The sequence below is a fragment of the Conger conger genome, chromosome 9 (genome assembly GCF_963514075.1).
Source record: "Conger conger chromosome 9, fConCon1.1, whole genome shotgun sequence".
NCBI lineage: Eukaryota > Metazoa > Chordata > Actinopteri > Anguilliformes > Congridae > Conger > Conger conger.
The window spans coordinates 58,041,319-58,064,707 of NC_083768.1; the positions used below are offsets into that span (position 1 = coordinate 58,041,319).

At 47.4% G+C, this 23,389-nt stretch overlaps 1 protein-coding gene across 1 annotated transcript in view; it reads left to right on the plus strand.

Annotated features, from left to right (window-relative positions):
* The window catches only part of LOC133136157 (ras/Rap GTPase-activating protein SynGAP-like), an 87,568-nt gene that overhangs the window by 178 nt on the left and 64,001 nt on the right, over nt 1-23,389 (plus strand). Inside the window, exon 2 of the mRNA XM_061253408.1 lies at nt 10,573-10,678. Coding sequence (XP_061109392.1) covers nt 10,573-10,678 — 106 coding nt within the window. The remainder of the gene's footprint in view (nt 1-10,572; nt 10,679-23,389) is intronic.

The following is a 23,389-nucleotide window of genomic DNA, read 5'->3' on the forward strand; positions in this document are numbered from 1 at the left end:
CAGTTAATGTCCACATCAACCATCAGAATGGGGGGAAAACATCCAGTGAGCAGCAGTTCTGCAGGCAGAAATGCCTTGTTAATGAGAGACGTCAGAGGAGAAGGGCCAGACTGGTCAAAGCTGACAGAAAGGTGACAGTAACACAAATAACCACACATTACAACAGTGGTGTGTAGAAGAGCATCTCTCAACTCACAACGCATCATAACTCTAAGTGGATAGGCTACAGCAGACTTACAAATAAGTCTAAAATACCTAATAAAGTGCTCAATGAGTGTGTGTACCTTTTGAAACATTGTAGTAAAATGCAGCAGTGTATGCAATTTGTTTGTACGTATGAATGTATGCAATATGTAACTAAGAATACACTACAGAATCATATACTTATACAGTAGTGTATCAAGAAAATAAGTGCAATAAATAATTGCAAGATAGGCTTTATGTTGATGATATATTTACGTATATTTCCTATGAATTTAATTTCCGTGAGGGTTGAACTCTATCTGTGGCCAAGGTTCAGTGAACACCTCCCTGTCATTTTGACTCACGGGTCCAGGAAAGTGTTACAGTTTTTATTCCCTCCGAGTTTGGCGAGTTCAGTGATCTCCGACGCCAACTTGCCCAACTGTGTTTGTAAAAATAAAGAGAAATATCTCCTGCATCCAGTTGTAAGCTGAATGGATAAAAGGCCCTGAATCCCTCCCTGCCTGTGATTTAAATGAATGTATTTTACGCTTGACAGTTTCATGCTTGCCCATATTTATCGCGCCTTCGCCCAGTTTCATTCACAGGTATAAATTGTAAAAGCGTGAGTGCTGTTCTCACAATAACTCACGATCCCACAGCTGTGGCCTCTGACCTCTGCGAGGTGTTTAAAAGCCTACCTGCCGTCATCTTTGCTCTTTAAATATTAAATAAAATCTGGGGGGGGGGTTTACGTGAGCCGGTTAAAGCGCCCGGGAGTCAACAGGCCCTGTCGGCCCCATCTCGCGCAGACTTTGAAGAACACAAATATTGGCAGACGCAGACCGCAGGGCGTCTTCAGACTGGGTGGTAGGATATCAAAGCAAAGGCCCCCTGTTTCTGTGCGAGAGTCTGTTCTTATTATTATGCCCTTGCATGGCTCACTTCCATGCCTTTGGTCCGCAGACGCCCAGCTCCAGAGAGGCTTATGGGAGATTTCTGCTGTCGACATAAACGGCTGAATGATTTACTCGAACAGCTCAGGTTGAGTACCGTGCTCAGGAATGCGAAAGATCTGCCCCCAACTAGACGTTGTAATGGCAACCTATGTTCAAAGTCCTACTCCTTCACCGTTGCACTAAAGTGCAATCCAAATGTGTAGGGCCCTGTCTGGAAAAGGGATCTCAACCTCCAGTCCTGGAGGGCCGCAGTGTCTGCAGATTTAACTCCAGTCCTGGAGGGCCGCAGTGTCTGCAGGTTTAACTCCAGCCCTGGAGGGCCGCAGTGTCTGCAGGTTTAACTCCAGTCCTGGAGGGCCGCAGTGTCTGCAGGTTTAACTCCAGTCCTGGAGGGGGTGCTGTGTCTGCAGGTTTAACTCCAGTCCCGCAGGGCTGCAGTGTCTGCAGGTTTAACTTCAGTCCTGCAGGGCCGCAGTGTCTGCAGGTTTAACTCCAGTCCTGGAGGGCCGCAGTGTCTGCAGGTTTATTTGCGATTGGTGGAGCTCCTCTTTGGTTTCTACCAGTTAGGTGACATCTCACAAGTGCCTGTTATAATATCCTGTTACATTACATTTACATTTGGCAGACACTCTTATCCAGAGCGACGTACAGTTGATTAGACTAAGCAGGAAACAATCCTCCCCTGGAGCAATGCAGGGTTAAGGGCCTTAATCACTACGCTACAGGCCGCCCCTGTTCTGCTATCTCTGCGACCAGCATGCAGCCCTTATATCCTGCAGTGGATCATATCCCCGGTGTAGCCATGATAAGATCCCCACTTTTGGGCACTTGAGAAAGGCCCTTAACCCCACATTGCTCCAGGAGGGATTGTCTCCTGCTTAGTCTAATCAACTGTAAGTCGCTTTGGATGAAAGCGTCAGCTAAATAACATGTAATGTAATGTAATGTAATGTAATGCAGCACAACACTTAGCTCTTAGCTGGAACCATCCTTCCACGCTTGTGTTTTACTCTGGAGAGCAGCCCATGCCGATAACGACATCACCTCCTCTAATTCCCTTTTCCCTGGGAGGCAAGGCCGGTGTTACGACGCACACCACCGACAGCCTGCCACGCGACCCGGTTCTCTCTGTGGCGATAAAACTGAATACATCGCTCTTCCGTTGGACGCCGTGTCCGACTGTCTCACCCCTGCAAATGTTCTTGGAAGCAGACAACCCTCATTCCACCCGCGCAACTGCTAATATTCACGTGTAACTGTTGCTACCGAGGAGGCCGTCACCATTTCTCCAGCCTCGAGCAGAACAACAATTAACGGCTGAATAACTGAAAGCTGACATAAAAATTAAAAAAACGTGATAAATGAGATATATTCAAGCTGATGGCTGATGGCGGTCTTCGCATGGGTGGCCTAGCTGGAACGACTGCGCAGTCTGTTACCGTGGATTTTCTGATTTGAGCCAATCCCGTTGCTTGATTTGACGCAGAATGTTAGAAATCCATATGATTGGTTCATACAGATCAGTTGGCCTAATAACAGCACATTGTAGCTCCACCAAATAAATCTGTCACTCTGTTGCTAAATGGGGCTTTTGGTCCTACCCAGCTCATTCTGTTGTTCATAAAAACACACAAAAGAACATTTTGAACACATGCAGAGCGCCTACATGCATTAGCATTAGCATCTAATGCTGCAGCGCAGGTAGCTAGCTTCGACACGCTCCGTTCAAGCTTTGGGCTGACTGAGTGGTTTAAATTGACCATGGTCTGAGAGGATGTGTTGAAAAGCCGGGTTATTTAAAATGGACGGCCAGGTGTCACTCAGTCAACGAAAGGTGATGATATAGCAGGTGACTAATTAGACTGAGGGGCGTTGGAATGCGTCCAGCTACCAGGTGACTGACAGCCAGGCAGGTGGGCGGCCAGGAATAGAGGTAAAAACTGAGGATGCTTTTCGGGAGGGGGGCTTGTAATTGGCGTGAGCGTTGCTCATTCACAACTGACAAGTGGACCAGCAAAATTACAGCAAAATCCAACATATTTATTTTGTATTAGGCATAGGATAATAATATTATTTCAAAACCCAAAAATTGACCTAAACTGTTGTACTATCTTAATCGTTGTATTCTAATATTAGTAGGCTGCTGCTGCTGCTATAATAGTACTGACATTGTAGCCTAATATTGCATAGTAATGGCAATGCGACAGTCAATTTATACATTATACACTATAATACAAAACAATAATGTGTAGGCTAATAAGACAGAGCTCTACGTTTTTCGCAGAGCTCGGCCCGGGCCACTGTGACAGACAGACACAAATACGGTCAATGTCATAACCGAAAGAACATGAAAATGAGGCTCAGGGTGCAGACATCTAATCACAATTAATTGTACGTTTCACAAAGTTCCGATAAGGCGGCCGTTTGAACGGATTTGAATCAATCACGACGCCACTGTCTGCCAGTCATCGGCGCCCTGTGAGCCAACATAAAATATTCAAACTAGAGGATGATTGTCTCTAGCGAGCGCAAGTGGTGGGCCCGTATAACCGAGTCCTCGACTGTAGAAAAATGCCGAGCACTTCCATCGACAGCGCGCTATCATTTGTTAGCCTCGTAGCTTACGGAAAGCATTGAATGTTTTCTTTATTCGTTTTATTAAAGGTGTTTTGAGAACCGATTTCTGTTCAGGAAGACGAGATGGACGCTGACACTGACGTAGCGAATTGGTATTGAGGCTTCAATTGGTATTGAGGCAATCAATGTGGCTACCGAACAGTTGACAGGAATAGTTACAGAGCCATCATTCCACATCATGAATGTGTTGTGTCTAGTGCTCTAGCAGTGTGAATGAATCCGTCTTTCTGATAACTTTGAAATTTGATTGCGATGTGCTAGCTACGAAGTTATTTCATTAATACGGGCCTAAAATGTGAATTCGATTCTAAATTTAGTGGGATGAGTCACGCGCGGACTTTCTGCTTGGTGACGCAAGTAGCGACTGCTTAATCTGTACGTTCTAAAGCACTGTGTCGTGCCCAACTGTGCTTTCCCCTCGGTTAGTTCTGAACACAGGGAATGCTTGCCATTTTGTAAGGCAGCGGGCAGAAGTTCCCAGGCCAGCCACCAGGGGTCGGGAGAGTGCAGAAAATAATTATCCGCCGGTCGGTCTTTTCAGAACGAATTGATGAGACAGAATCCCACAAATCACGAGCAGAAATTACAGCCGCGCATCATAATGTTTCATTTGGCCGTTAATGCAAACAATTTCAAAGCAGACGGCCGAAAATGCAGCAAGTCCTGCATTCAGTCTACACTGGTGCTGTTACTGGCTGACGGTTTTTTATTTTATCACGCGACCGAGAAGCCGTTGGACACGAATGTGGAATGTAGAATCGATCTCGCGTGGTAACCGCCGACAGTGGTTCGTTCGCTCATAACCGCAGCTGTCACAAAACGCAAAGAAATGACGGAAATATGCAGCTGACGCATTAGCATTTTCGCACATGCCTGGCCTGTGGGTACCCATCTGGAATGGTGGGCGAGACTCGAACTAAAGATTAAATTAGATGTATTATATTCACGCCTGTAAAATGGAGGAGAGGGGCTGACATTAAATACGTAATTAAAACAAAACACCTGACAACGTCTAAGCAGAATGTGTTATTGGCCAAATAGCCCTATAGCACAATGCATTGCATAACGCTGTTCCTGTACCACTTCATTATTTATCTGTCAAGCCTTTTTGATTTCTTGCTTGTTAAGTGTTGCTTTGAAAGCCTTATAGGTGTACTGGAACAACTCTGCCCCTGACACAGGAAACAGCAGACCACAGTCAGACTCCTTACAGTATTGTATGCAGCCATGTCCTGACTTCTGGTCCCTGGAATATAACCTTAAAAAACCTCTTCCCCCCCGTAAGAGCTTCGTTTCACCGAATGAATTAAAATCAGTAATTTAGGAATCGACGCTCCTTTCTGCGTGGAGTTCTGTTCTCACCGTTTTTCTGCGTGGGTTTCTGGTTTCCTCCCACACTCAGAAGACATGCAGGTTGGATTAATTTGAGTTTAAATTGCGCCTGGGTATTTGTGTATGAATGGTGTGCGAGCCGCGCAATGCTGTCTTGCTGCCTCGCCCCAATGCGTGCGGGGATAGGCGCAGCGACCCTGAGCGGAAATAAGCAGGTTAGATAATGGATGGATGGGTGCAGGACGTGTTTAAAAAAAATTTAAGTTATGAAGGCCACATGATCACGATCATAACTCCCCGATGATTCATAGGCGACGTCTCAGCAACGATCAGTTAGTAATTAGTTCCAGCGGACTTTTCTTGCTCGTAGTTTCTTGCTCTAAACTAAACACGCCGAACACACACATTCTGGCCTCTGACACAGGAGCCAAAACGTGTATCCTGCGGTGATAAATGAAGAGAGCGCCGACAATTACGGGCCAAATGAAAACAGGAAAATGGCCAACGCGCTACAAGCCAGCTAAATAAACCAAGGACCAAATAGGTGCTCGGCCAGGACAGATTGACTGTATGAGACAACTTCACAGGAACTAGCCCCGGAATAAGGGCCACTGCAGCACACTGCGCTCAGAGCAGCGCACTCTGTTAAAGGACGTGGGAGACTGACGTTTCGGGTTTTGTTCCTGCGGGTCAAAGACCGCAGACGCTAGCCGAACGGAAGGAGAGGAAGGCATCGTAATGGGCTAAAGGGCTAAAGCCCCTCCGTGTTTATGCTCTGCTGTCCTTCTAGACTTTCCACTGTTCGCGTGTCTGGTTTGTTCGGTTGTTTGTTTGTTTATGAAACTGTTCATTGCTGTTTATCGGTTCTCCCCAGTCGTCTCTGCTGCTGGGGGGAACCGCAGAAGGCAGCTGGTTCTCCTGCTGTCTCTGGAGATCAGCTCCACCCCCCCATCACAGGGGTTTGGCCAATCAGGAACGGCCCCAAGCTGAGTGGGGTTTGCAGCACAGTGTGGGGGCGCGTGTGGTGTGTGTGTGTGTGTGTGTGGCGGTGTGGGGTGTGTGTGTGTGGCGGTGTGGGGTGTGTGTGTTGGCGGTGTGTGGGGTGTGTGGTGTGCAGGGGGGTGGGGGGTTTTAAGGTTTGGGTTAGGCGGGGCGGGGTGTTTTGGCTTTGGAAATATACTGGACTGAAACCTGTATTCAGTAATAACACATCGAACTGTATGTGTGTTAACATGATATAAACCGTGATATATGGACCGTGAGTGTGTGGTCTCTGTGGGAACAGGAACAGGATCAGTGTGGATGGACCATGAGTGTGTGGTCTCTGTGGGAACAGGAACAGGATCAGTGTGGATGGACCGTGAGTGTGTGGTCTCTGTGGGAACACGAACAAGGTTGGTGTGGATGGACCGTTAGTGTGTGGTCTCTGTGGGAACAGGAACAGGATCAGTGTGGATGGACCGTGAGTGTGTGGTCTCTGTGGGAACAGGAACAGGATTGGTTTGGATGGACCGTGAGTGTGTGGTCTCCGTGGGAACATGAACAGGGTCAGTGTGGATGGACCGTGAGTGTGTGGTCTCTGTGGGAACACGAACAAGGTTGGTGTGGATGGACCGTGAGTGTGTGGTCTCTGTGGGAACAGGAACAGGGTCAGTGTGGATGGACCGTGAGTGTGTGGTCTCTGTGGGAACAGGAACAGGGTCAGTGTGCATGGACCGCGAGCGTCTGGTCCCCCGGGCCTATCGCAGAAGTGATGGGACATTATAAAAGGTGGCCCTGGGCAGGAGCAGCCTCCCGGTTCTGCATTGTCGCGGCGTTTTTCTTCTCCGTCCTCTTAGCCGCCTATTCTTGAAGAGAGAGAGGCCTTGTCAAGCGGCTATTTTTAGACCCCCGTACCGCGACGTGACGCACCGTCAGTTGACAGATGTTGAGCGCCGGGGTTTTTACTCCTGCTCCTCCTGCTCCTCCTGCTCAGAGCGCACCGCCCGTCTCGCGCTCCCTGCAGCCCACCGCGACTGCGCTGCAGCCACTCCATAAAAACAGTGCAACACAAAACCTCGCAGTATTTACTATCGGCCGGCACTCTGAATCAACTCGGCCTTTGAAATTTTCACGTTTCGTTATTGTGCAACTTTATTCTCATGCAGGGCTTTTGCTACGTGAGAGAGCAGAACCCTGGGCTGCGCGGTGCGATGAAGAATCCCGGTTTCCCGGGAGACGGCCGCTCTTGGCCGCGATTGGTCGGTCGGCTGTGTGTCCAGTCATTAGAGGTGTAAGTTTGCGCTGCACAGTGAAGGCGGGGGCCCGTCTGTCGCAAACCCGGTAGATTACCCAGCAGGCTGTGCGCGACGGCGGAACAGTGGACAGAGTTGCAGGTTATTCGCATCGTAGTCCGGGGACTTTTCACTTTTCGCCAAGACCTGGGTCAAATGTGCCATTTGTATTTGGATTCAAATACTTTCCCCTCCTCGATTGGATCTTGCCTCATTCAATTAAGCCAACCGAGAAGAGCACTGCGAGTATTCTGTACATGGGTTTCCAATACACCAGACACGCTCAGTAAAGCGTAGAAAAAGTATTTGAATCCAAAACAATTGCGTGCTTTTCCTGCTGTTCCCTGTTTCTGAGGTTTGGTCGCACGGTAAGGAAGGCACATTACATCAATCGCTCCAGACTTTCATGTAGTTTTAAAAATAATGTTTGAATGATCTCACACTCTTTCCAAAACATCCCCCGCTCTTCTGTTCTTCTCTCTCTCTAAAAACAAAATGGCTGCCATCAGGCAGCTGTCCCGTTTCTGGGAGGGGCTAATTCAGCAGGAATCCTGAAATACACACGGAGTCAGCGGGAAGTTCTCCAGACTCGGGCGTATGAAGACAAACGGGGATGACCCCCCCCCCCCTCTCTCACTCTGTGACCCCACCCTCTCTCACTCTGCAGCTCAGTCACATGACCGGGTGATTGACAGGGCTGAAATAACTGTGGGAGGAGCTATTTCATACTCAGAATTTCATTTCATGCCAGAACCTGTTCCCCAGCTGTCCCTCAACCTCCGGAGGGTGGTTGGGCGGGGGGGGCACAGGTGCATATGGTCTTCCGCATGGCTGGCACCCGGAAACTGTGCCCCCCCGCCCACCAGCATCTGCACCAGAGAGGGGAGAACTGTCCAGATGGCCACACCTCCTCCCCCCCGAGTTCAACCAATCAGCAGCAGGCTCATTCTGCCCACTCTCACACCTTATTAAAAAGCCACCGGACCTTCCGTTGCTGGGAGACCTGAGCCCTGAGCCAATCATCACCCTCTGCTCGACAGGCTAGCAATAATAACGTACAGGAAGCCTTTAACGGTACTGGGCCTATTTCCGCTGAGATTAAAAATGTTTTTTTTTAATCTCTTGAACCTTGAGGTGACAGAAACGGTCAGCCCACTCATCCTACAGGGAGCAGAATCTGCCCCAGGGACTCAGAATTTATCAGGGCTTCCACCATCCTGCTCCCATAGTCTTCATTCTCTCTCGGGGTGTCCTGAACTCGGACCGTGAGATTAGGTTTGCAGCCTTGACAGGTTACGAGCAGCCGCGCACCAAACCCCACCCGTAGATCACCGACCGCTGCCAGCAGTGTCCTGTGCGTCTGCCCTCTTACTTAAGTTGACCAAAGAATGACTTCCAAACAAATATGGCTGTTATTGTATGAAAGCTGCCGCGTGACTCGTCGAATGAAACGGTATGCGGTTTAGTGCTTCACTAATTCTCTGTGGCTTCAAGTTTTTTTTTGGTTATTAATTCCCGTTTATTTGAGTCGGGTTTATTTTCATCCACCCTTCTGGAATGCATGAATCACATAAACTCTCCTGTGAATTCGCCGTTAAGTAACAGGGAGGAGATGGAGTGGAGTCCCCGCGTGACTCCTGCAGACTGAGCCTCACTCTCACAAGGGGACGTGTGTGTGTGTGTGTGTGTGAGAGTGTGAGAGTGTGTGTGTGTGTGTATGTGTGTATGTGTGTGAGTGTGTGAGTGTGAGAGTGTGTGAGTGTGAGAGTGTGAGAGTGTGTGTGTGTGTGTGAGTGTGTGTGAGTGTGAGTGAGTGTGTGTGAGAGTGTGAGAGTGTGAGAGTGTGTGTGTATGTGTGTGAGTGAGTGTGTGTGTGTGTGTGTGAGAGAGTGTGTGTGTGTATGTGTGTGTGTGTGTGTGTTGGTGTGTGTGTATGTGAGAGTGTGTATGTGTGTGTGTGTGTGTGAGAGTGTGTATGTGTGTGTGTGTGATAGTGTGTGTGAGAGTGTGTGTGTGTGTGTGGGCGTGTCTGCGTGTGTGTGTGCGTGTATGTGTGTGTGCGCGCGTGTGTGTGTGTGTGGGGGCACGTGTGTGTGTGCGCAAGTGTGTGAGTGTGTGTGTGTGTGTGTGTGGGCACACGTGTGTGTATCTGTGTATGTGTGTGTGTGTGCGTGTATCTGGGTGCAGGTTTATGCGTGTGTGTGTGAGTGTGAGTGAGTGAGTGAGTGAGTGAGTGTGTGTGTGTGTGTGAGTGTGAGTGAGTGAGTGAGTGAGTGAGTGTGTGTATGTGTGTGTGTGTGCGTGTATCTGGGTGCAGGTTTATGCGTGTGTGTGTGTGTGTGAGTGTGAGTGAGTGTGTGTGTGTGTGTGTGTTGCTCACTGCGGTGCAAAAACTACATTGCTGGCTCTGAACCCATTTACTCAAGTGGGGCGATATGCGCTGCTCTCAAAATAGTCTTTTCCCCGCCCGTCTATAAAAAGAATTAAAAGTTGTAAAGTAGCACAAACAGGTTTTTGTCACCGTGCGTTGCCAAGGTTACACCTCACCTCCAGCCACAGAACGTATATTCTTCCAAGGTCCTGCGATTCTCTTGTCTCCCGCGTTACCCCTGTTTTAGCATTTTGTCACAGATGCCAGAGCTGATTGGATCAGGCATGGCTGATTGACACCTGAGGCTCCACCTCAGTGATATCAGTCACAATTCTGGTCCGCGATTGCTGGTGTTATTTGGGGTAATTAGCTGTTTTTTTTATTCCAGCTAATTACCCCAGCCTTAATTGGTTCAATCAGTTAATTGGCTGTGCATGGTTATGACTGCATATACACTATGCTGGTGAGCTTCTAAGAATATACTGAGAGAACGAATGCTACACGGTAAACCAAACCTTATGTGAAGAGAAACTATCCCTAATTTGGTGGAAATCCCAAAATGTTGAAAACCCTGTCATTTTCTCTTTCTCCCTCCCCGCTCTCTCCTCCCCTTTGCTCACTCACTCCCCCTTTCTATATCTCTCTTTCTTCTATCTCTCTCTCCCTCACTGTCTCTCTCCTTCCCTCTGCTCACTCACTCCCCCTCTCTCCCATCTCTCTATCTTCTGCTCTCTTTCTCCCCCCTTTCCCTCTCTGTGCCCCTGCATCTCCCTCCCTCCCTCCCTCCCTCCTCCTCCCCTCTCTCTCTCTCTCTCAGGTCCACCCCCTGTTGATGCGAGAGCGTCGCTCCGAGTCACACAGGAACAAGCTGCTGCGTCGGACCGTCAGTGTGCCGGTGGAGGGGAGGCACAACCCCGAGATCGGTGAGCGAGGCGCCACCAACACTGCAGCATTCCGCTAAACTCTGCCACATTCCGCCAACGCTGCAGCATTCCGCTAAACTCTGCCACATTCCGCCAATGCTGCAGCATTCCGCTAAACTCTGCCACATTCCGCCAATGCTGCAGCATTCCGCTAAACTCTGCCACATTCCGCCAATGCTGCAGCATTCCGCTAAACTCTGCCACATTCCGCCAATGCTGCAGCATTCCGCTAAACTCTGCCACATTCCGCCAAACTAAAAGATTCCACCAAATAAAACACCCCCTCCCCAAACTCCACCAGACTCTACCAAACTCTGCCAAACACCACCCCACTCTACCAAACACCACCAAACTCTGCAAAACTCTACCAAATTTGGAAAGGGCTATAATGAGCCAGTCTGGTTTCAGTTCTTCAATGGGAAAGGACTATATTGAGCCAGCCTGGTTCAGCTCTACAGTGGGAAAGGGGTATAATGAGCCAGCCTGGTTCAGCTCTACAGTGGGAAAGGGCTATAATGAGCCAGCCTGGTTCAGCTCTACAGTGGAAAAGGGCTATAATGAGCCAGCCTGGTTCAACTCTACAGTGGGAAAGGGCTATAATGAATCAGATAAAATGTTATATTTACAGTATTATGTATGTCCGTATAAGATGGTCTAAAGGAGAGTATTACTCAGGAGTTGGAACGAAACATGTGAACGCCACACTCCTCCGTGGTGATTTTATGAGGCAGAATAATGACTTGGCTTGTCCGTCTCTCCCTAAAAGGACAAGACTGACGTCTCTCCATTTTCAGAGCAGAAAGGCTGGAGGCCCTCCAGTGAGTCAGTCAACAACACATCAGTTAACTGCATAGTTTCTGCATCTCTCCTCCAGGCTTTTAATTCCCGTTCTTTAAAATATGTATTTCATATTGTCCGTACCTTTCTTTTTTACTTCTCAAATCTGGGACTGCTCAGTTAATTTTTTTTAGCAATTATTTTTATGGAAGCAGTCGGCGCGTAATGAAGCGGTTAATTCCGTCGTTTGAGTCCGTGTTCGGTAAACCTGAAATGCAAGAGGCGTCCGTAATTACTGGTTCGTAATCCCAACTCGGTAAACAGCTTTGTATTGTTATGATTTTGGCTAATGGCTTTGGAACAAAGGGGGGTTTTGTGTTTACAGAAGCTTTTAAATGGCTGCTGTTGTGGCTGAAACCACAAAATGGGGGGTATTGGCAAGAAATCTATCTCGGTCTCAGTTCCGTTATCATATTAACTGCCACAGTGGCAAGGCCTGCTGATATTACAGGGGTCTGTGCAACTGGCTTTGTGGGGAGGCAGACGTTTACTCTGCTTGAGTATTGGAGTTATTATTATTATTATTGTTAAATTATTAGTATTAATTGTGTGTAGAGTAGTGTTGTAACTGTGTGGAGTAGTGTTAAAGGTAGTGTAGTGTGTTGTAGGTTGTTTGGGTCACTGCTGTTTAGCTGCAGCGATTAAAAAAAAATGAGGAAGGGTTCCATTTTGAGAGCAAAGGCTGGTTAAAACAGGAGAATCTGCCAAACAAAATGATCAGGTGACAAACCCAGATGTCATCTTATACAATTACACATGTGCAACATTCTTTTCTATATTCCTGCATTTGAGCTGTGGTATATCAATTAGGGGAGTGTTTTCATGCGAGGACACTTCAGTATGCAACATGCTAAACTGACGGACCTGTGAATCATTGTGTGCATGTGCAAATGCGTGTTTGTACGTGTCTGTGTGTGTATGTCCGTGTCCACATGCGTGTGTATGTGTGTGTGTGTGTGTGTGTGTGTATGTGTGCGTGCGTGTGCATGTTTGTACAAGTCTGTGTGTGTATGTCCATGTGCAGATGCATGTTTGTACGTGTCTGTGTGTGTGTATGTGCATGTGCACATGCGTGTGTATGTGCTTGTCTGTGTGTGTGTGCATGTCCGTGTGCAGATGCATGTGTGTGCATGTCTGTGTGTGTATGTCCATGTGCAGATGCATGTGTGTGCGTGTCTGTGTGCGTATGTCTGTGTGCAGATGCGTGTTTGTGCGTATCTGCGTGTGTGTATGTGCATGTGCACATGCGTGTGCATGTGCGTGTATGTGCACATGCGTGTGTATGCATGTGTATGTGCATGTGCACATGCGTGTGTGTGTATGTGCATGTGCACATGCGTGTGTATGTGCGTGTATGTGCACATGCGTGTGTATGCGTGTGTGTGTATGTGCGTGCGCGATGCCAATGTCTATTCTGCATGTTTTTTGATAGCTCCTGCTGGTAAACTTTCTGCTACTCAAGAGAAGGCCCGTATGTATTTTGTAAATGTGGACCTAAATGAAGAATTAAACTGTATGTGTGTGTGTGTGTGTGCGTGTGCGTGTGTGTGCGTGCCATTGTGCGTGTGTGTGAGAGTGTGACGGAGCGAGAGACATGTTTTTGCCGGTTTATTTTTATAAAGGCACTCTGGTACTTCAGTCTTTTGAAAGGCTCTCCCCTGGAGACTCAGTGTTAAAAGCCTTAAAGGGGACGAGGCCGAGCTGCCATTCAGGGCCCAACGTCAGCGCTCATTTAGTCCCTGAAAAACAGCCGCGGTGAGCACACCACGGACCGCTCTGACGACTGCCTTCCCTCCACACACCATGGAGCTCTCTGACAACTGCCTTCACTCCACACACCACAGACCGCTCTGACGACTGCCTTCACTCCACACACCACGGAAAGTTCTGACAACTGCCACACCACAGACCGCTCTGACGACTGCCTTCACTCCACACACCACGGAACGCTCTGACAACTGCCTTCACTCCACACACCATGGAGCTCTCTGAAAACTGCCTTCACTCCACACACCACGGAGAGCTCTGACGACTGCCTTCACTCCACACACCATGGAGCTCTCTGACAACTGCCACACCACAGAGCGCTCTGACGACTGCCACACCACGGACCACTCTGACGACTGCCTTCACTCCACACACCACGGAGAGCTCTGACGACTGCCTTCACTCCACACACCACGGAGAGCTCTGACGACTGCCTTCACTCCACACACCACGGAGAGCTCTGACGACTGACACGCCACGGACCGCTCTGACGACTGCCTTCACTCCACACACCACGGACCACTCTGACGACTGCCTTCACTCCACACACCACGGAGAGCTCTGACGACTGCCACACCACGGACCACTCTGACGACTGCCTTCACTCCACACACCACGGAGAGCTCTGACGAGTTGATTTGGTCCCTGTTGGACTTGTAATCACTCTGTTCGAGTGAAATTAGTGTAGCGTTTGAAAACAAATGCATGACATTTCTGATCATGCCATGATTAGGCTGGCTAATGATAGCTAAGCTAACAGGTGGAACAAGGCAAAGCTTGGTCAAGTGTATTGGAATCTTTAATCGGATGAATTAAACATTTTCTGGTTTAAAAATAAATATATAATTAAGAATTTAGTGTATTTAAAGTGTAACTCTACCATTACCATTTAAGTGCGACTCTAAATGTAGTTCTTCACTACCAGCGGTGTAACACTAAGAACAGCCCTACATTACACTGTAGAGTGTTTTATTTCAGAAAAAAAATAATAATAATAATAATAATAATAATAATAATAATAACCACCCCAGAATAAGAAGATGAATATGAGACACGTGCTATGTTTGATGTCACATAAAGGATTAACCTTCATCTTAACCTTGATTCTTGAACGTCTGCTTCATGTTAAATTCATCCGAGATCAAAAATGATGTTTCACTGAATATTCAAGGCTGGTCCCTCCATCAGGCATTGGGTTTGTCTTCCGGAGCACCTGCCTCATTTTCATCCACTCTTATGTTTTATAATAATTTGTAATAAAGAAAATAAAAAACAATTATAAAAAATAAATCTTTTTTTTTACCCACCTTAAAAGGAGCAGTTCACCCAAATATAATATTAAAGAGTCTCTTTCCAAATATAACACCACAGTTACTTGTGAACATCAACAGAGCTGAAAAATGTACATCGTACTCTTTGAATTATTAACCATTCCTCCCTGTGAGACCACGCAGACTTTTACATATGAATGCGTTGTGCTTTTTAGTTGGGAATCAAGATCTAAATGTGCATCTTGCAAGGTGCCTCTGTGACATAAATACAGTAAGCAGTTCCTTACTCCTGCCAGCCAATGAAGAGTCAGCTTACTGCTGGCATGCCCTGTGCCCACCAGTCAAAATTCAGATTACTGCTGGTATGACTATCATGGACCAATGGTGATGCAGGTTATTATGACGTGGGCTGTGTAAGATTTATTGCTATTCTTTCTGCCGGGAGGCCACTTTCCACTGAAGTGAATACAATGATGTCTCATCTGACCCCTCTAGGGGCATGTGATGGCATTCTTTCATTCATAAACACACACAGAAACCACAAAAAAACACACACACACGCATACGCAGATATATTTTTGGCCCAGTTATCAAGGCAATCCTAAATGAATCCAGTCACTAGAAACTTCGCTCCCATCTCCATAAAGTGCTAAATGACTGGTGCCTTATCCAACACCCACTGCAGGCGGCAATGCGGTACCTATTAGGTAAAACATATTTAGCTCAGAATAAACATATAATAATTGCAGTGCTTACTGTGGTCCATCACCGACAGTGGGTAAACCAGATTTTGTAAACCAGTGATTTTATTTGAAAGTCTAAAGTGTAAAGTAAATTAATTTAAATGCATTTTAATGGATGACTTTAAACCCCCAACGCCCCCAACCCACTCCCTAAACCGGGAGGACCCCCATCCCTCACCGACCCACCTGGGCGGACCCCACAGTTTGGGTGCCCCCCCGGTTTGGGAAGCCCTGCTCTGACAGTCTGTGGGTTAGTGTGATTAATGAGGACAGCGGAAACCGTAAACAGGAAGTTAAATCCCTCGGGGTGTGGTGGTGGCCTACCTGTCTCTGATCCCCCGGGAGAACCTGTGCCCGAAATAACGCCATCGCACACAGGTGAGACAAACATAGCACGCCGTCCTTAAAGGGCCACTCGCACCTCTCGTACACGACGAAGCCAAACGGTCTCTACATTTGGGCTCATCATCGACATAACGCTGTTGGGACGTTTCGGATCTTACGTTGACTTCACATTAAATGTACTCATTTAGCAGTCTCCTTTATGCAGAGTAACTTTAAATAAATTATCATTTGTTATTTAGCTGACACTTTTATTCAAAGCGACTTACAGTTGATTCGACTAAGCAAGGGACCATCCCCCCAGGAGTAATGCGGGGTTACATAAAGAATTTGTCCAGTGGTCCTCACTTGTGGTCTGGGAGAGCCACAGGGTGTGCTGGTTTTTGTTATTTCCTTATGAATAGCCACTAATTCAGATCCAGGAAACCAGGTGACCTGAATTAAATATGTGTTATCAACTCTATTGCTGTGCTATTCAAGTGCTGAGTAACAATAAAAGCCAGCAGTACCTGCGGCTCTCCAGGACCACTGGAGGTCATACCAGTTCATCAGAATCATGAGTGGTCACTGGTTTAGTGTGTGATCCTAAAAACATGAGCTTAAAACAATAGTTTTAGTAGGTATGATTGAATGTAATGTTTGTGCCTAGTAACTATGAGCTATAACTATATTCAACAAAAGTGTTGAATAAACTCTTAACCGTGTCACGGTGTTTAAATCAAATCTATTAAGAGTTAAATGCATGCTGTCAGAGTTCATTTTACAGTGTAATATCTGTGCTTACCACACATTTCAAATGTTTATCTGATCTTCATGAAATTCAGATTTCTGCACACTCAGCCGAGACATCCGTGAACGTTTAGCGTGGAGAAGAGACCGAGGGCTCGTTCCAATCGCTTATTTTTTATTTTATTTGCCCCTGACCCGGATCTGTAAGGACATTCCAACAAACACTGGAAGTAGAGCCAGAACTAGAAGTTAGGAACTCCCAAACTTTCCTTCGAGCTAGGAAACGTGAGCACATCCTTTGCAGAAGCATTTACTTTTACCTGTGGATCCACCTCTAACCATCTGCCACGTCCGTATCGCAGTTGTCGGTGACTGAAAAAAAAAGGTTTGGAATGGCGAATCGTGTTCATCTGCGCCGGTGTTGATTCAGGGTTCAGGAGAGCACAGATATGAGCCCAGCGTGCTCTTGTCTCTGAGGCGGCCACCTCTTATCGCTCCCTGGGCGGGGAACCAGGGCTGGCAGGCCAGGAGCAAGAGGCTTTGTGCAGGCACCCAAACCGACTGGCTGGGGCCCGGGGATGAGACCGGCACCCTCCCTCCCTGGCGCAGCTCAGACACTGGCACAGCTGCCTCGCGCTCTGCCGAAAGCCCTCCTTCAGCAGACTGACTCACCTCCCCCCCCAGCCCGGGGACCAATCAGAGCACTCGCCGGCTCATCCCTCACCAATCAGAGCACTCGCCGGGTCGTCCCTCACCAATCAGAGTGCTCGCCATCCACTTCTCTCCCGATCCGTGCGATGGATTTCAGTGGAAGACCGTCTTTCAGCCCGACAAAAAAATGTATAGAGGCAAAAGAAAAGTGCTCCCCCCCCCCCGATTTTGCGACACACTCTCACTTAATGTGTCATTTCCAGTGAACGAGCGGTTATATTTCCTTTCCTGATTTTTTTGGTACTTGTGCTGAAGAGGAGGGTGTTTGCTCAGCCAGAATAGTTACAGGTGTGAGATGAAGACTAAGCCAGGAGTGCGCATAGCTGTCACTCATGACTGTGATCAGCAGCAGGGAAGACCCACGTAGGTGGAGTATTATCTCTGCGTTTGCATAATTAAAACATCACATCCATGAGCAAAAAAGGCAGTGTGTGGGTACAATTACACGTCATCTTGTATAGAGCAAAATATAAAGTTTCGAATTTCAAGATACACAGATTGATTTTTGACCCTCCTTGCAACGCTCAAATCATTTCCAGTTACCATACACCTGTTTAGATCATTAACGGGACTAGGCTGGTTTTAGACAGTGTGTCGACCGATTGACCCATTGGTGTTCAAAGTGTGTCTTGCAAATTATCAGAACCCAGTGGCACACTGGGGGCAGTTATCAGAACCCAGCGGTAAACTGGGCCAGTTATCAGAACCCGGCAGTAAACTGGGGCGGTTTTCAGAACCCGGCGGTAAACTGTGGCAGTTATCAGAACCCAGCGGTAAACTGGGGAAGTTATCAGAACCCGGCGGTAAACTGGGGCAGTTATCAGAACCCGGCGGTAAACTGGGCCAGTTATCAGAACCCGGCGGTAAACTGGGGCGGTTTTCAGAACCCGGCGGTAAACTGGGGCAGTTATCAGAACCCAGCGGTAAACTGGGGAAGTTATCAGAACCCGGCGGTAAACTGGGGCAGTTATCAGAACCCAGCGGTAAACTGGGGCAGTTATCAGAACCCGGCGGTAAACTGGGGCAGTTATCAGAACCCAGCGGTAAACTGGGGAAGTTATCAGAACCCGGCGGTAAACTGGGGCAGTTATCAGAACCTGGCGGTAAACTGGGGCAGTTATCAGAACCCAGCGGTAAACTGGGGCAGTTATCAGAACCCAGCGGTAAACTGGGGCAGTTATCAGAACCCAGCGGTAAACTGGGGAAGTTATCAGAACCCGGCGGTAAACTGGGGCAGTTATCAGAACCCGGCGGTAAACTGGGGCAGTTATCAGAACCCGGTGGTAAGCTGGTAAAGTGGGACGGTTATCAGATGCGTTGCAGTCTACTGCTTCTGCCGAGTGGACAGAAATGTGGGCGGTAATTGCTAGCACATCTGAGACGATGCTGTAGGAGGGGGGGTGGGATCTGTGTGGAGATACTCAGAGCTCAGGTTGGGGGTGGGGCCACAGGGGCTGACATTGAGAGGAGAGAGGGCCACAGGGCCTGCCCAGCCCACCTGGGGGGACATTTGGCACACGGTGCTGAGTGGGTTAAAGATGCCCTCTGTCCTTGGCAATGTGGGGGTGAGGGAATCATCACCTTCCCCAGGATGGAACAGCTGCTAACACAGGGCCCTCATGCCTGGAGGATTATGGGATTGATTTGGACTAGTTCTTTGCTTTTCTGCCAGCCATGGGAATCAAAGTCTGAAATAATAATGATAATAGTAATAATAGTAATAATTTGTATGTATGTGTTGTAATGGATTTGATTGTCTACTTTGACTTATGTTGGCATGGAAATGGAGAAACATTATAATCACTATAATTAACGACAAAAAACATAATAATAATAATTTAGTATTTTTGTGTTTCTGCCGATAAAGAGGCACTCCTTGCTCTGGTCAGCTGTCTGTTCTTCCTACCCGAGTCTGATTTCACACTTGTGTTTTGGTTGCTATAGCCGATTGTGTGAAAAACCAAACGGCAACACCATCAAAAAAGGGTGAATGTTTTCACACCAGCAAAAAATGGTGAATATTTTCTCTTTGGCGTTTGCTTCCTCTACCCTCTTGTCACAGCAGACCCAGAATGCTGATTGGTTGGGTTCTCACGTCACAGCAGACTCAGGATACTGATTGGTTCCTCTCACGTGTCACAGCAGACCCGGAATGCTGATTGGTTGGGTTCCTAGGGCTCTATGGCTGTACAGAAGGACAGAACTGTTGAGCTGAACAGAGTCCAACTGCCAAAGAAATAGTGATGGTAGGGAGTATGGTGGATGGGAGGGAGGGAGGGAGGGAGGGAGGGAGCGACTGTACGTCGCTCTGGATCAGAGCGTCTGCCAAATGCCATTAATGTAATGTAATGTAATGATTGGTTGGGTTCTCACATGTCACAGCAGACCCAGAATGCTGATTGGTTGGGTTCCCCTGTGTCAGAGCAGACCCGGAATGTTGATTGGTTGGGTTCCCCTGTGTCAGAGCAGACCCAGAATGCTGATTGGCTAGGTCCGCCTGTGTCAGAGCAGAAGAAGAATGCTGATTGGCTGGGTCCTCCTGTGTCAGAGCAGAACCAGAATGCTGATTGGCTGGGTCCTCCTGTGTCAGAGCAGACCCAGAATACTGATTGGTTGGGTTCCCAGGACTCTATGGCTATACAGAAGGACAGAACTGTTGAGCTGAACAGAGTCCAACTGCCAAAGAAATAGTGATGGTAGGGAGTATGGTGGATGGGAGGGAGGGGGAAGAGGTAGCAGGAAAGAGAGAGCAGGGGAGGGAGAGAGAGGGGAAACAGGAGAGGGAGAGAGTGAGAGAGGCAGGGAGGGAGAGTTGGATCTCGGAGGGTTGCTGGGAAAGAGGGAGTGAGAGAAAGAGCAGGAGAGTGAGGCAGGAGAGAGGCCAGGCGGAGAAAGAGAGGGAGGGACAGAGGGAGTGGGAGAGAGAAAGAGATGGAGAGAGACAGGGAGGGGGAAAAAGGGAGAGAAGGAGGGGGAGAGAAAGGGAGGGAGGGAGAGAGAGAGGGAGGGGGTAATAAGTCTTTAATATGAAAAGGGGAAGGAAATCATAAAGCGTAAACCTACAGAGAGAGAGATAGAGATACAGAGCGACAGGGAATGGGGAAAAAAAAGTTTAATAAAAGAGAAGAAAATACAATTCTAAAGGGACTAGCATCACATCGCCGATCTGATGGTTACCATGGTAATAATTACAGAGCAGCGACAGACTGTTTAACAGAGAAGGAGGATAGAGGCTCACAAATCGGAGAGAGATATCTCAGCATTTTTTAACTTCTATCTTTTCTCTTCTATCTCTACCCCTCCCTGTTTTCATCCCCCCCCCTTCTGCTACCTTTTCTGTCCCCCCCTCCTCCTCCTCCCCCCCACCCCCCAACCCCCCAAAGCGTTATGGGTTAAAAGGTTGAAATCGTAGGCTTGCAGTTGCCATGGAAACTGTAGGCACCTTCTCCCCCCCCCCCCCCCCCCCTTCCGTCCTGAAAAATACTGATTGGATGAGTCCAAGTGCCAATTTGGTCCCAGTTTGACTAAACCATTCGAGAATACAAACCGGGGGAGTGGGTGTCTACAGAACACACTGTACTTTGGTCATGATTTTGATTGTAAAGTAGAGAAATTGAAAGGGAGACAGAAAGAGTGACAGTAAATGGTCTTCGAACATGGTCTTCTCGTGACCATGCAGTGTATTTAATCTGGATCGTCAGCCTGCTACAGTATTTACACCAGTGTATTTAATCTGGATCGTCAGCCTGCTACAGTATTTACACCAGTGTATTTAATCTGGATCGTCAGCCTGTTACAGTATTTACACCAATGTATTTAATCTGGATCGTCAGCCTGCTACAGTATTTACACCAGTGTATTTAATCTGGATTGTCAGCCTGCTACAGTATTCACACCAGTGTATTTAATCTGGATCGTCAGCCTGCTACAGTACTTACACCAGTGTATTTAATCTGGATCGTCAGCCTGCTACAGTATTTACACCAGTGTATTTAATCTGGATCGTCAGCCTGCTACAGTATTTACACCAATGTATTTAATCTAGATCGTCAGCCTGCTACAGTATTTACACCAGTGTATTTAATCTGGATCGTCAGCCTGCTACAGTATTTACACCAGTGTATTTAATCTGGATTGTCAGCCTGCTACAGTATTTACACCAGTGTATTTAATCTGGATCGTCAGCCTGCTACAGTATTTACACCAGTGCATTTAATCTGGATCGTCAGCCTGCTACAGTATTTACACCAGTGTATTTAATCTGGATCGTCAGCCTGCTACAGTATTTACACCAGTGCATTTAATCTGGATCGTCAGCCTGCTACAGTATTTACACCAGTGTATTTAATCTGGATCGTCAGCCTGCTACAGTATTTACACCAGTGTATTTAATCTGGATCGTCAGCCTGCTACAGTATTTACACCAGTGTATTTAATCTGGATCGTCAGCCTGCTACAGTATTTACACCAGTGCATTTAATCTGGATCGTCAGCCTGCTACAGTATTTACACCAGTGTATTTAATCTGGATCGTCAGCCTGCTACAGTATTCACACCAGTGTATTTAATCTGGATCGTCAGCCTGCTACAGTATTTACACCAGTGTATTTAATCTGGATCGTCAGCCTGCTACAGTATTTACACCAGTGTATTTAATCTGGATTGTCAGCCTGCTACAGTATTTACACCAGTGTATTTAATCTGGATCGTCAGCCTGTTACAGTATTTACACCAGTGTATTTAATCTGGATCGTCAGCCTGCTACAGTATTTACACCAGGTCTTCCCTGCTCATCCTTATGGAAGGGAGCACTAGGGGCGGGACACGTCAGAGTGTCAGACATTTAACATTCACGCCGTGAGCCAAGATTGACTTTCTCTCATTTCTAGCTATTCACTGAATGGAAAGCTATGGAAAGATACAGTCCCCTCCAAAAGTATTGGAACAGCAAGGTCAATTCCTTTGTTTTTGCAATGCACTGAATAGAGTAAAGAATTTTAGCTTTCATTTCCTGGTATTTACACTCAATATTTGGTAGCATATCCCTTGCTTGCAATAACTGCATCAAGCCTGCAGCGCATTTACATCACCAAATAGTTGCATTCTTCTTTTGTCCTTTCCAGACTTTTACTGCAGCCTCTTTCAGTTGTTCTTTGTTTCGGGGGTTTTTCCCTTCAAGCTCCATAATGTTTGGGACAAAGACATATTTCTTTTTTTCTTAATTTAACTCCGTACTCCACAATTTTTTATTTGCAATCAAACAATTTGTACGTGGTCGACCTTTCTGTATTATAAATACTTTTTTTTTATTAGTCTTATGTAATATTCTAATATTTTGAGATACTGGATTTTCATGAGCTTTAAGACGTAATCAGTAGAAGTCTACAAAATAAGTCTAATAAATTCCTAATAAAGTGCTCACTGAGTGTATATTTCAATGTATTCCTGTATACATTCAATGTATTATACATTGGAAAATGACAGATTTCTTCTTTCACTACCTGTTCTACTGTCAGCCCTTCCCTACCCATCTCTCTCTCTCTGTCACTCTCTTTCTTTCCCCTTTTTCTCTGTCAGCCAGACAGGATATTTTGAACAGGGGGAGCAAATAGGAGCTAGGTTTCATGCATGTCTCTGTTAAAATAGCCCACCAGCGCTGGCGCGATTTATAAGGTTTTTACCGTTGGAAACTCTGCACAGGGTAAGATAAAAGCTTTTCCTGCCCAAGGCTTTAATGTTGGTGCACAAACCCATTACAAAGCCAAACCAGGGCCTGTGTGGTTGGCCCAGGTAAATGGTAAATGGTTGGCATTTACATAGCGCCTTTATCCAAAGCACTGTACAGTTGATGCTTCTCATTCACCCATTCATACACACACTCACACACCAACGGCGATTGGCTGCCATGCAAGGCACCAACCAACTCGTCAAGAGCAATCGGGGGTTAGGTGTCTTGCTCAGGGACACTTCGACACACCCAGGGCGAGATTGAACCGGCAACCCTCCGACTGCCAGACGACCGCCTCTTACCGCCTGAGCCAATGAGACGACTGCTCTTACCGCCTGAGCCAATGAGACGACTGCTCTTACCGCCTGAGCCAATGAGACGACTGCTCTTACCGCCTGAGCCAATGAGACGACTGCTCTTACTGCCTGAGCCAATGAGAGGACTGCTCTTACCGCCTGAGCCAATGAGACGACTGCTCTTACCGCCTGATGCCGCTCTCAGGTTGAGCTCGAGCCAGCAGTGCCGGTGTCTCAGCTACAAGAGCGGCGAATGCAGAGCAGTTCTGAGGCATGTAAACCAACCC